Source organism: Acomys russatus, chromosome 17 (genome assembly GCF_903995435.1).
Source record: "Acomys russatus chromosome 17, mAcoRus1.1, whole genome shotgun sequence".
Classification (NCBI taxonomy): domain Eukaryota; kingdom Metazoa; phylum Chordata; class Mammalia; order Rodentia; family Muridae; genus Acomys; species Acomys russatus.
In genome coordinates, this window is record NC_067153.1 from 51,672,160 (window position 1) to 51,685,694 (window position 13,535).

Genomic DNA, 13,535 nt, shown 5'->3' on the forward strand with positions numbered 1-13,535 from the left:
CCTTTGGGCGGGTGAAGCGGACGGCGGCCCGGGCGGGTCAGCTATCCCGGTCCCGTGGCCGACATTTCGACCGGAGACACCGACCAGGACTAGGGTATAACTTCTCGATCGGGACTGAAGCCCCGGAGTGAAGAGAGGCCTGGACGTCACCCTTAGGAGATCCTAATCCCGAGGGTCAGGGGCGTGGTTCCGAGGCTCCAGGCTCCAGCTCAGTCTGGCTGAAGCAAGCCAGAGGAGCCCAGGCCTTGTCCAGCCAGTCTCCCAAACCTAGAGGGCCAAGCTAGGAGGCCAGGGCTTCGTCTCAAACGCTGCCAACCTTACAATGGCCAAGGGAGAGACTTTACAGACTTTTTTTTTTTTTTTAAGTTCCCAGTGCAAAGAGGGCCGCTAGATATTACCTTCTTGCGTGGGTGGGATGTCCAACACCTGCACTAAAAAAATCATTTGTGGCGTGTCCCAGTATGGGTCACCTTCCGGGGAGGTTGGATCACCCTGGAGGTCAGGGGGTTAGCCAGGCCTCTCGAAGTGACACAGGAATGGGTAACAAAAGTGGCAAAGGTCCTCGACCAGGGAAATCAAAGCGGGAGGACTGGGCTTGTTTGTAGATGAATTTAGTTTCTGTGGGAACTGAAAGACAGGCTACCCACTAGCATCCGGTTCCCTCCACCTGCAGGGTCTGGAGAAGGAATGAAACCAAACTCACGAATGAGAGGTCCAGTCGGTGCTGTAGGTGTATAATCTCAGGGAGATAAACTTGGGAGACAGGAGCCGGGCGTGGTGGCGCATGCCTTTAATCCCAGCACTCGGGAGGCAGAGGCAGGCGGATAGCTATGAGTTCGAGGCCAGCCTGGTCTACAAAGTGAGTCCAGGACGGCCAAGGCTACACAGAGAAACCCTGTCTCGAAAACACCCCGCCCCCCCCAAAAAAAAAAACTTGGGAGACAGAGGCAGGCATATCTCTGTGAGTTCGAAGCCAGCCTGGTCTACAAAGAGAGTCCAGGACAGAGAAACCCTGTCTTGAAAAACATAAATAAATAAATAAATAAAACAGGCCTGGCGTGAGAGCCTATCTAAAGAGATAGCTTAATAGTTCCCGACACTTACTCGCCCCAGAGAACCTGAGTTGGGGTCCCAGCATCCTACGGCTGAAACTCTGGTTCTCGGGGATCTGTCGCCCTCTCCTGGCCGCCGGCGGGCACTGCTTAAACGTGGTGTACAGACATACGGGTAAGGGAAAAGAGTCGTACCCAGCAGTGGTGGCACACACCTTTTATCCCAGCAAGGGCAGGCAAAAGGCAGATCTCTGAGTCTACAGAGCGAGTGCCAGAGAAAAAAATAAAATAAAAATAGAAGATGGGCAGGTGTGGTGGCGCATGCCTTTAATCTCAGCACTCCGGAGGCAAAGGCAGGTGGATCTCTGTGAGTTCGAGGCCAGCCTGGTCTACAGAGTGAGTCCAGGACAGTCAAGGCTACACAGAGAGACCCTGTCTCCAAAAAAAAAAAAAAGAAAGAAAGAAAAAAGAAAAGGAAAGAAAGAAAAGAAAAAACAAAAACAAAAGTAAATAGAAATAAGAGCCAGGCGGTGGCGGGCAGAGGCAGGTGGATTGATGTGCGTTCGAGGCCAGCCTGGTCTACAAAGCGAGTCCAGGAAAGTCAGGACTGTTACACAGAGAAACCTGTCTCGAAACACCTAAATAAATAAATAAATAAATAAATAAATAAATAAATATGAAAGGGCAAGAGGGAAAGGCTTTTCCAGGAACGTTCTATGTGCAGAAACAGAGCCCTCACTCTCCATGGCCACAGCCAGGTGGGCTGTGAAATGCTTTCTGCTTATAATTTGTGTATGAACTTCCTTGAGTTGACTTCTGTCAATCACTAAAACTCCTCTCTAAGCCACTAAGGGAAGGAATGGTGACTGGCAAGTTTGACGTGGTACCTGAATCCCAGGCATTGGCTCTTCTAGAAACTATAAGGACCCTGTACCCCATTCCTCTCCATGGCCACCGGGGGCCCAGGGTTCTTACCTAAAAACAAAAAACAAAACTTCAATCCTGGCAAGGGTTCTTTCCAATCTATCCTCACGTATCTTGCCACTAAACTGAGTACCCTGACACTGCATCTCCCAGGTCACCTGCTGTTGGCTTCTCCCCAAGGACTTGTAGACTCAGATGTTCATTTGCTCAACCAGTTCAGGCCTCCTTCAAGAAAACACTTCTTAGTCCATAAGCTCCTTAGGCTCCCTCCATCTATCCTTTTACCCAACCATTACACTTAGGCATTACACCAGGCATGCCTGGTGGCACATGTCCTTAATCCCAGCACTCAGGAGGCAGAGGCAGGTGGATCTCTGTGAGTTCGAGGCCAGCCTGGTCTACAAAGAGAGTCCCGACCAACCAAGGCTACAGAGAGAAACCCTGTCTTGGGAGAAAAAATCCAAATGCCTGTCATCTTGCACACTGCTGCCTCAGTATTTCAGTGTTCACGTCTAACCCAGTTATGCACTATCTTAACCATCTATATCCTACAGACCTTACAAGGCACAGTGACCCATGATGACACAACTGCCTCAACTTGAGATGGATGGACATCCCTATAGAGCAGAGTGGCTCACAGTGGCACAATGGTCTTAGCTTGCAATGGATGGACACTCCTGAAACATACTACCTAGCCTGTTGATATAGAGGCAGTGTTTTGGTCTTCATTATCCTCCATTTCGGATTCTACTTCCTGTGTCTTGGTGATGGCCAGCTAAGGCCTGAGTTGGCTTCTCCTAGGGGAAGAAAAAGTATACTCATCATATGATAGACTGCAAACCTGCCCATCCACACCACCTTCCTCCAGAGACACCTGCCTCTCCCACCTCCCTACACACTGCCCAATGCTCAGTATCAGTTCCCCCAGTCTTTTCCTGTTTTCAAAGTCCTTGCCATAGGTACCAAGCCTCAAACTGATACCTTAAAACAATATCTCTTGATGAAATTGCCACGTTTTTGCCCCAAGAAAACGTCTTCAAAGCAGCCTGTGGGATGGTGTGACCCCTATGAGGGGGATTCAGTGGCCCTTGCACAGGGGTGGCCTAAGACCATGGGAAGGCACAGGTATTTACATTACAAATTATAACAGCAGCAAAATTACAGTTAGGAAGTAGCAATAAAAAACATTTTTATGAAGCTGGGCGTGGTGGTGCACGCCTACAATCCCAGCATTTGGGAGGCAGAAGCAGGTGGACTTCTGTGAGTTCTAGGTGAGTAAGCTTTACAAAGTGAGTCCAGGATAGCCAAGGCTACACAGAGAAACCCTGTCTTGAAAAATATAATAAAAATAATTTTATGGTTGGCAGTTACCACCGCATAAGGAGCTTTTGTTTTTGTTGTTTTGGTTTGGTTTGGTTTTTTGAGACCGCCTGCCTCTGCCTCCCGAGTGCTGGGATTGTAGGCGTGCACCACCACGCCCAGCTTCATAAAATTAAAGGTAAATTGAAAAGGTGCTAGGGTCTCCCAGGACGGCCACGCAGGCAGTTGTAGACAGAAAATGATGTATCATAAGGTGAGCATGGGACCACAGTGGGAGAAAAGGGAGCAGAATAAACAGACAGGCCAAAACTGTCAAGGAGGCTAGCCCTGGCCTTACCTGATTGCTGGCCTTACCTGATCGCTGGCCTTACCTGATCGCTAGCCGTACCTGATCCATATCCTAACCTGCCAGAGGCTTGGGGCAGCAATTCTTTTGTCATGCCAGAGTTTGAAAGGAAAAGCGTACGGAACTGGAGTCCCATCTCTCTCACCAAGGCTGACCTCCACCTGCCCCAGATTGAAAACCTCATGAATCTCTGTGTATTGGTTCATTCCTGGATTCCCAACACTTGGGAGACTGGGGCAGAAGAATCTCATATTCAAGCCAGTTTTGGATACATAACACATACTAAGACCCTGTCTCAGAAGAAGAAGAGGAAAGGGGGGGGGGGAGAGACAGACAGACAGAGGGAGACAGAGAGATAGAGAGAGAGAGACAGAGACAGAGGGACAGAGAACTCACGGGACAAAAATGCTTGCTGCCAAACATGTTGCCTTGAGTTCTCAGGACCCACATGGTGGAGGAAATATCTGATTCCCACAAGTTGTTATCTGACTTTTGGATATTTATACCCACATACTAGCACATAAAATAAATGTAATTTTTTATTCAAATTCTGATGGGGGTACAGAGATGGCTCAATAGTTAAGGACACTAGCTTATAAAAGTAGCTTTTATTCTCCTGTTCAATTGTTGCCTGGGAGGCTTACTGCCTCCTTCTGCTAACCTAGGCCTAGTTCTGGAAGCTTCTAACCTTCATGCAATCTAACCTAGGCCTAGAATGTTTTCAGCCTTTGAGACTTACTGCTTAATAAGCTTGCCCTTACTTGTTCTTTCTGAGCTCTGGGCTGGCTGGTTCAACTCAGCTGTTCTGGCTCAAACTCCTCTCCCAGCTGGCTTATTTAATCTTCACTATTGGCCTGGAATTTCTCTGCTTGTCCTCAAACTAACTCAGCAATCTGCTCTAATCTTCTCACCTTTTCTCATTTTCTGGCTCATTCTGTCTTCACTGGCCACTCTTCCAGAGGATCCAGGTTCAATTCTTAGTACCTACAAGGCACCTTACAATCTTCTGTAACTCAAATTCCAGGGTGATGATGCTCTCTTCTGCTCTCAGAGGGCACCTGGTATACATGCAGGGCACTGATACACAGGTGAGTAAAACATCTACATACATAATATATATATATATATATATTTTTTTTTTTTTTTTTTAATTTTAAAATTTTTGTTGTTGTTTGAGACAGGGTTTCTCTGTGTGTAGCCTTGGCTGCCCTGGAACTCACTTTGTAGACCAGATTGGCCTTGAACTCACAGAGATCTGCCCCCTCCCAAGTGCTGGGATTAAAGGCATGCACCACCATGCCTGGCATAAAATAATTTTTAAAAGTTGATAAAGGGCCTGTGAGATGGCACAGCCGGTAAAAGTGCTTGCCACCAAGCCTTATGACCTGAGTTTGACCCCCAGGACCTGCACAGTAGAAGGAAAGAGTTGATTCCTGCCAGCTGTTCTCTGACCTCCACACGTGTGCTATGGCTCACCACACACACATAAATAAGTGTAATAAAAACAGACTTTAAATATTTAAAAAAAAAAAAAAAAACCTTATAGGACAGGTTGGGCATGATGGCACATGCCTTCATTCCCGGCATATGGGAGTCAGAAGCAGGTGAGTTTCTATGAGTTTGAAGCCATCTTGATCTACATGAGGAGTAACAGGCCACCCAGGGCTACATAGTAAGATTCTGTTTCAAAACAGTAACAAAAGCCAACCACCCAACCAACCATACAAACAAAAAATAGCCAGAAGTGCTGGGGCCCCTGCCAGCCTGCACATTATTCCCAAAGGCAGCTTCTGCAACTAAAGGTAAATTTAAAAGGTGCTAGGGTCACCCCGGAAGGCCACATGGACAGTTGTAGACAATTGATATCAGATGATGCATTTTATAGGGGTGAGCGTGGGACCACAGTGGGGGGAGAAAGGAGCAGAACAAACAGACAGGCCGAAACCCAAACGTTGATAAGCATAGAATTTAAATGCCTTTTTTTTTTTCTTTTTTAAAATGCATTAAGGAATGAAAATGCAGACTTCCTCTTGAATTAGTTTGACCAAGAGTAAACTCACATTTGAATTCTCCATATCTCTTCTTGTGTCTTCCATCTGTCCTTAACAAAGGGCTTTGCTTTTGTGGCCCCCGGAGTTTGCTCCATATTTATTGAACAGCACAGAAAGTATCACCTGGGGAAGGAATGAGACACTCTTCACAGAATTCGTAAAGAGTTTTTACAAGGAAGAAACTATACTACTGTTCCCACCTAGCACAGAATAGTAAACAAAAGTGGCAAGCAAACTCCATATATTGGCAACACTTACAGTAGGTATTCGTTGTATAAGGTTGCTTTTAACCGTTGACTATTTTCAGCAAATGATTACAACAGCAAATACACTAATGACTCTGGATCAGAATATATAATTTAAGATTAAAGCTATGTGCTAGTTTAGTCAGTAAAATCTGATTGCATGGGAAATCCAAGACATATTAATGCTCTTTGTTACATTGCTCTTTAAAGGCAGGTTAAACTCAAAAAGAGCTTTTAATCCCAGCACTTTGGAGGCAGATCTCTGTGAGTTCCAGACAGACAGCAGACAGGGCTACAGGGTGAGACACTATTTCAAAAATAAGTTTAGAGAGGAAAAAAGAAAAAGGGCTGAGTACACAGTCGAATAGCAGGTTAAGTTTTTTGTTTGGTTGTTTTGTTTTGTTTTGTTTTTCAAGACTGAGTTTCTCTGCTTAATAGAATCCTTGCTGTCTTGGACTTGCTTTGTAGACCAGGCTGGCCTCCCACTCACAGAGATTCACCTGCTTCAGCCTCCCTGAGTGCTGGGATTAAAGGTGTGCACCACTCCATCCAGCCCTGCAGGTTAAGTCTTAAGTGACTTCAAGGCATACTATATACTTCGCCATGAGGCCCTTTGAATACAAAGCTGAGACTCTGAATACAAGAGATACTTTTCAAAAATAGTATTAATACAATTTTTAAAAAAATATTTGTGTGGCATGGAATGTGTGTAGAATCATAGCATAGCTTCTAAGAGTCAGTTCTCTCCACTGTGTGGGTTCTGGGGATCAAACTCAAGTTATTAGACTTGGTAGCAAGTGCCCTTATCCACGGGATGTATTTTATACTAATTAGTGGGTGAATTACATGATGGTATTTGTATTTTGAAAGGCACCCTCTGCTCACCTCCGTGCAGTCTCTTTGGAGGTGGCAAACTGCACTCAGCCACATTGTCTCTTCATTCTCTTGGACGATACTTACAATGGTTCTCAGAACCTAGCCAGCCTGGTGCAGTGGTCCACACCTGTATACCCAGCACTCAGTAGGCAGAGGCAGGTGGATCTCTGTGAGTTCGAGGCCAGCTGGTCTACAAAGTGAGTCCAGGACAGCCAAGGCTACACAGAGAATCACTGTCTTGAAAAAAAAAAAATCCATTATGAATGGATGGTGGATTGACACAAGCATTGTGAAGAACAATTTGACATATTTTAGTTGTGGAAAATCTGAAAATCACTGAAATTTAGATTAACGAAGGACTGATGGAGGGTGAATATCAGTTAAGTACAATAATATGTTTCATTCATAATAAAATCCATACTTTTATACACTAAAGATTAATTTAAAAAATAAGCAAAAGGAGACATATAGAAGCATTTTTTTTTAAAAAAAGCCAATTGTTGGGCTCATGGTGCAGATTTGTAATCCAGCTATTCAAAAGGCAGAGATAGGAAGACTTCAGGTTGAATTCCTCCCTGGGTTATAGAGGGAATTCATGGCTAGCCTGGGTAGTTTAGGGAGACCCCTTTCCTCAACAAAATAGAAGACAAATTACGTAAGTGAGGATGTGTAGCTCAATGGTAGGTGCTTGGTGGGGTTCACTCCCCAGTGGGAGGGGTGGGGGGAAGACTGCTTTAAAAAAAAAAAAAGCAATTCACAGAATATCTGCATATTCAAATATATCCAACCATATGCTCACACACACACACACACTGCTTGCTTGTGCGTGCGTGTGCGTGTGTGTGTGTGTGTGTGTGTGTGTGTAACACATACAGAAAATACTGTGTGCAGAAAAAGAGGAATGAGTCTGTCACCCAGAATACTGCTATGGCGATGGGGGGGGGGGGTCCTTGTACTTAGAATATTTGGTAATATCGTATTACAATATTTGGTAACGAAGAACCGCCTGTCTCAGCAGGAATCTGCCATTATCTCCTGGGGATGCTGGGCAACCAAGACATGAGGTGACAGGTGGATACCTTTGGAGTCTGAACACAACTCTACCCCTGCACTCACCTTTCTGCCTGGTCGGTCATTAGGCCCCACTAGTCTCTGAGACTTTGTTGCGCACCAGAGGGTGCTAGGAGTAAGTGTGGTAGCCCCCCTGGGGTTTCTGGCCGGCTGTTGAGCATTTCTCAGCAGGGATGGGGCCCCTTGAAGTGACCCCCTGTGGCTCTACTGCTTTCTGCTGGGCAGGACTGGCTACCAGGAGAGCTTGGCTAAGGCAGCCCACCCGGGTGAAGGACGCCCCGCCCCATCAGCGGCGAGCCCCGCCTCCAACTCCAAAGACTACTTAGCGCTGGAAGTGCTTCCCAAGCTGATCTTCCTCTGGACCCCAGAAGGCGAAATAACCCAGGAGACCACAACCTGACCCACAAGTTCCGCTGCGCGCTCCGCGAACTGCCAAAAGACCCAGCCCCGCCTGCTGTCTCCAAATCTCCAAATCCCCGACAGACAACAGACGCCCGGTACCAACCGACCTTCCTACTTCCCGAGACCCCTACCCGGCGGGCTGAAAAGGGCTCCCCAACTGGTGGGCGAAGAGGGTTGGCTCCAGGCCAGAGTTGCCCTCTGGCAACCCATTTGCCGGTTTCACCGCATTCTTCCTTTACAGCCCAGCCCGCCATGGCCCAGTTGCTGATGGTCACGGTAACCCTCGGTTGCATCAGCCTTCTCTACCTGCTCCCGGGCACGCTGTCTGGCAGCCTGGCCAAGGGACTGAGGTTCTCCAGACCCAGGCGAGTACAAGGGTTTGTTGGACCAGCTTCCTCCTGAGGACCTAACTTTTCTAGAGCTCAATTCCCAAACCAAGGGTCACCCTCCTACCTTCAGTGTTGCCTGAATAAGGCAAGAGGACTTTTTCTTCCTTTGCTTCTTTTTACTTGGGATACTTATTCCCACCCTACTCCCCGCTCCGACCCCCCCCATCTCCCCCCCCACCCCCGGCCAAACTCTGGCCCCCCCATACAATAGCCCTTAAACGAAAGGTCTGCTGGAAGAAGGTAGGCTAGATGCAGGCCTACTGGCCTCTGACCACATAAGGGAACAACCCTGGGGGGGAGGGCAGGGGGAGGGGGGGCTCTTTCTGAATTCTGAGAGCAGAGCAATGGCCCACAGAGCCCTGGGAACCTTTGTCCAGAATAGTGTTGTTAATGGTATACATGTGGCCTGGGCTACTGAGATGGCCAAGCTGCCAGTAAGCTCAGAATGGTGGTGGGCTTCCCCCTCCTAGTCAGGGTTGGAAACCAAACTTTGGGCTTCCCCTGGGCCTAGGCCAGGTTTTTAGAGAAGCTGCGGGCTTCCCCTGTCAGTGCCCTCAGACTGTGTAAAGGAGAAGTAGCTGGGTTTAAGGGCTTTTGGAAGGCTACACTACTATACTAGGCCACTGAGTTTCCATCTTCTCTCCCCGCCATTCTGCAGAGAGTCCCCTGCCAAGATTCCTTCCAGTGGCCTGCAGCCTGGACACCTTTCACTCTGGCCGGTAGTCAGGAAGCTTCGTCACGCTCCCCATCCACAGGGAAGGGGCAACCTGGCCCTTGGCATGGTTCATCTGCCTCAGGGTGGTGGTTCACGACACGGACACGCAGGTCCCCAGCGACACCTGAGACCCCGAAGACCCCATGCCCAGCTTATGCGGGTGGGCTGTGTACTGGGCACATGTCAAGTCCAGAATCTCAGCCACCGGCTGTGGCAGCTTGTCCGGCCAGCTGGCCGTCGGGACTCGGCGCCTATGGATCCCAGCAGCCCCCATAGTTATGGCTGAGGCGGGTCCTCGATGGTCCACCTCCTGGAGTGCTGTCCCAGAGCTGCAGCTGAGCTCCACACCCTGGCCCGGTTGTCTGGGGCTCCTGCTGGCAAGCAGTTCCTTGTGGCTTTGGATATCATAAACCTATAAGGATACGTGGATCTAGGCTGTAGAATTGGCACTGACAGGGGCTTGTGCATGCCGGAACTGTGCACACTCAGGGTACAGGTGCTTGGAAGAAATGCTGACGGCACCACATGCTGCAAAGAACTTGAAAGAATGAGTGTGCGAGCCGGGCATGGTGGCACACGCCTTTAATCCCAGCACTCGGGAGGCAGAGGCAGGCGGATCGCTGTGAGTTCGAGGCCAGCCTGGTCTACAAAGTGAGTCCAGGATGGCCAAGGCTACACAGAGAAACCCTGTCTCGAAAAACCAAAAAAAAAAGAAAAAAAAAAAAAAAGAAAAAAAAGAAAGAAAGAATGAGTGTGCGCCTAAAGAAACAGAGCAATGAACAATCAGGAGAAAGGCTAGAGGCGCCCTTGGGACTCCCTGACCCCCTACCCACTGGGAATTAAAGCCTGGCTGTGGGCTAAAGCTGTGGCCACTCTCTCCTGCAATTTATCCTCTGTACCCAATCTAGAACGATGATGTTTCCTTTTGTGTCCTGAGGCAAGAGGGGGCAGAAAAAAGCAATATGTTGTGGTCCCGAGGGTCAGAGTCAGAAAAGAGACCTCCTGTTGCCAACCTATAGCCTGGGGGAATATGGTAAGGGAGACTCCTGGGACCTTCTGGGATAAATGTCTGTAGAATCTACCCTTTTCATCCTCAGCCCAGGGCAGGGGATATGACAAAGTGCCCCATCTCAAAAAGGCTTAGTGTGACGACCTAGCCCTGAGCAAAAGGTGGTGCCATAGACCTGTAGTCTCAGCCCTCTGGAGACTGAGGCAGGAGACTGACAAGTTCATGCCCAGCTTAGGCTGTATAGCAAGACCTTGTTTCAAAAACCCAATCAACGGGCTGGAGAGGTTAAGAGCACTGACTGCTATTCCAGAGGTCCTGAGTTTTAATTCCCAGCAATCATATGGTGACTCACAACCATCTGTAATGAGACCTGATGCCCTCTTCTGGCCTGCAGGTGTACATGCAGGCAGAGCCACTGTATACGTAATAATAAATAAATAAGTCTTTAAAAAAAAGACCCCCTATCAACACCAACAAAACTACCCCAAATTGGGGGGAGAGGCGGGAAATGGACCCAAACCTACCTCAGGAAAACTGGATGTATTTAAACAAGCTGCCTCTGCATCTCTGCATCTTACCCTCCCCTGTCCTGTGAGGACATCCAGCCAGCAGGACCAGGAGTAGGGACAGCAGGGTCTGTCTGACAGGCTTATTCCTTTGTTCCCAGCCAAGACTCCAAGAAGGGGAGATGGGCCACAAATGACAATCAAGAGGAGAACCAAACACACCACAATCACAGGTTCAAGACCAGCCTCTGTTACAAAGGCTCTGTTAAAAGAGAGAGCACCTAGGAACAGGGTTCTTGGTACAAGGTCCTTGCACATGTTATTTCACCTAGACCTTACAGCTGTCCTGTCAGAGCACAGAGTTCCAAAAGAGTTGTTTGTTCCTTAGCAAGTACCAATAGTACTTGTGTGTGCTTTCCAGTGTCACCCGCGCAGCCTCCCTGATAGGAGCACTTCATTACTCCAGATCTATAGGCAGCCACACTGAGGTCAGCGACGTGCCCCAGTGACTACAGTATTCACACTCATGCTCAAGAGTCAGGCCTACCTTTCAGTGACCAGAGACGTCCCCCAGTTAGGAACATCCTCAAACTCCTCCCCTAGGCCCCCATCCCCTTATACTTATTAGATTTGTTTGATTCCGGTAACTCAATTTCCTCCCAAAACAAGCCCCATGGGCACAGTTCAGCCTTGTTTCCCCCCCCCCCCACCCAACCCCCCCCCCCCCGCATTGCTAGAATAGAAACCCCAGTGCACAAAGAGGCCGGAACAGGAACTGTAATGGGAGGTGGTGTGCTGAGGAGCCTAGAGGTCCTGGAGTAAAAGGAGAGGAGGCAAGAACAAGCTGAGGGCAGACAGAAACAGATTTGCCAGAACCCTCTTAGGTACCCTGGATCCCGGGCAAGGTCCAACCTTGCACTTCACTTAAGCCTGTGGTGGTCTGTTTCTTCAGCACAAGATTAAATTCTCCTTCAGGAGCGTATTTGTCAGCCCCTAAACCTCTTTTCACTGATATCGTCCTAGACCTGCTGTAGATTGAGCTCTAGAACCCCATGAGTGGTCAAGCCCCCGCCCCCCCCCCCGAGGCCCAGAACTTTGCTGTGATGGGGGAGGACTGTGGCATCTTGTGCAGTGTCAGGAGGTTGCCAGTTATGACCCTTGTCTCTGGTATGATGCCAGCCCCACACAGCGCTTGGCTACCCTTGACTACCTCTCGATGCCCCCATGCAGAGGTTCAGTGGCAGTGCAGCCCTCCCCACCCCACCCCCCAAGGCCACCCTCTAGCTGTTTTCACACTTAAACGTTGTACTGTCCTCAAAAGGCTATTCGGATTCGGGTGCCCACCCTCCATTGCTTTGAAGGTCATGACTCTAGGCTTCTTCAGGAAACCCTCACTCTCATCCTGGCCAGTATTTACTGAGCATGGAACACACAGAATACACTGGAAAGACCAGTCCGACCCTCCTAGGGCTGATTTTCACTAGGAAGAGATGGAGGGTAGATAAGAAAAGGCTAGTCGCAATCTACCTTTTAACTTGTGAAGGGGTTGCTGGCGAAACAGCGCAGCTACATGGAGAACCCACAGAGCTGGCTTCTAACTTAGGACTATCACCCTTACAGTACCTCTTTCCTGCTTCAAGCATGTCACTATCCAGGCAAGTTGCTTTTGTCTGCTGGGTCCCTGCTGGAACCTCATAAGAGTATCCATGTGGCTTAAGTCCTGGTCTCTGTGACCCCTTTTGCCCAAAAGCCCAGCACCCTTCTTGGCCAGACCTCAGACAGGCTGCCCTGAGGTCATGGTAAAACACTTGCCTAGCTTCTCTGATGCCTTTGCCCACTACTGCAAAAACAAAATCCCTAAATCAAGTTGTGGAGAAGCCAGGCTTCTACCCTGGTATCTGGTCACCCTACCTGCTTCCAGCAAGAATCCAGTGAAGGCGAAGTTGGCCTGCGATAGTACATATGCCTTTAATTCCAGCACTCAGAAGCAGAGGCAGGCAGATCTCTGAGCTAGAGGCCAGCCTGGTCTACAGCGTGAGTTCCAGGACAGCTGGGGCTACACAGAGAAACCCAGTGGGGGTTGCCCCCACCCACCCCGGGCAGGGGAGAATTCAATGAAGCCATCTCAGTAAGAATCCTCCTATGCCTGATGACTCAGCAACTTCCTACCCAGTGACCACTGTGTTCACTGGCAGTAAATCCCCACCCGTCTTGATCATACTGGGTCTCACTCCCCAATTATGGCACTCTTAAATAAAGTCTTCATTATCATTTTAACAACTATGACTCTCTCTCTTCCTTGCCCCTCATTTTTGCAGCAGCGAGCAGCGTCCCCAGCCTATATACTCTCTTCTGCTCACCTATCATTCACAGAGACTTTTCCACAAGCTTTTTCTTCCGGGGATAAGTTGTGGGGAATCAGGTGCTTGAGAGTAGGGCTCAAAGTTGCACGCCTGTGAGTAGAGGACCGAAGAGCCAACCTCAGGCGTGGAGGTGTTTAAAGCCTAGGGGTGAGGGGACCCTGCCAGTGCCAATGCAGAGAGTAATCTGCAAAGAGATAAGAATGAAAAAACCGGGCCTGGAGAGATGGCTCGGAGGTTAAGAGCACTGGCTGTTCTACCAAAGGTCC

The 13,535-nt window shown here is 48.8% G+C and overlaps 1 protein-coding gene across 1 annotated transcript; it reads left to right on the top strand.

Moving 5' to 3' along the window:
- The first annotated feature begins 8,179 nt into the window (after window positions 1-8,179).
- Adm2 (adrenomedullin 2) lies at window positions 8,180-9,943 on the top strand. Its single transcript, XM_051159421.1, has 2 exons — window positions 8,180-8,652; window positions 9,335-9,943. Exons 1-2 carry the CDS (start codon window positions 8,540-8,542, stop codon window positions 9,675-9,677), a joined length of 456 nt encoding a protein of 151 aa, XP_051015378.1. The 5' UTR covers window positions 8,180-8,539; the 3' UTR covers window positions 9,678-9,943.
- Window positions 9,944-13,535: the final 3,592 nt, after the last annotated feature.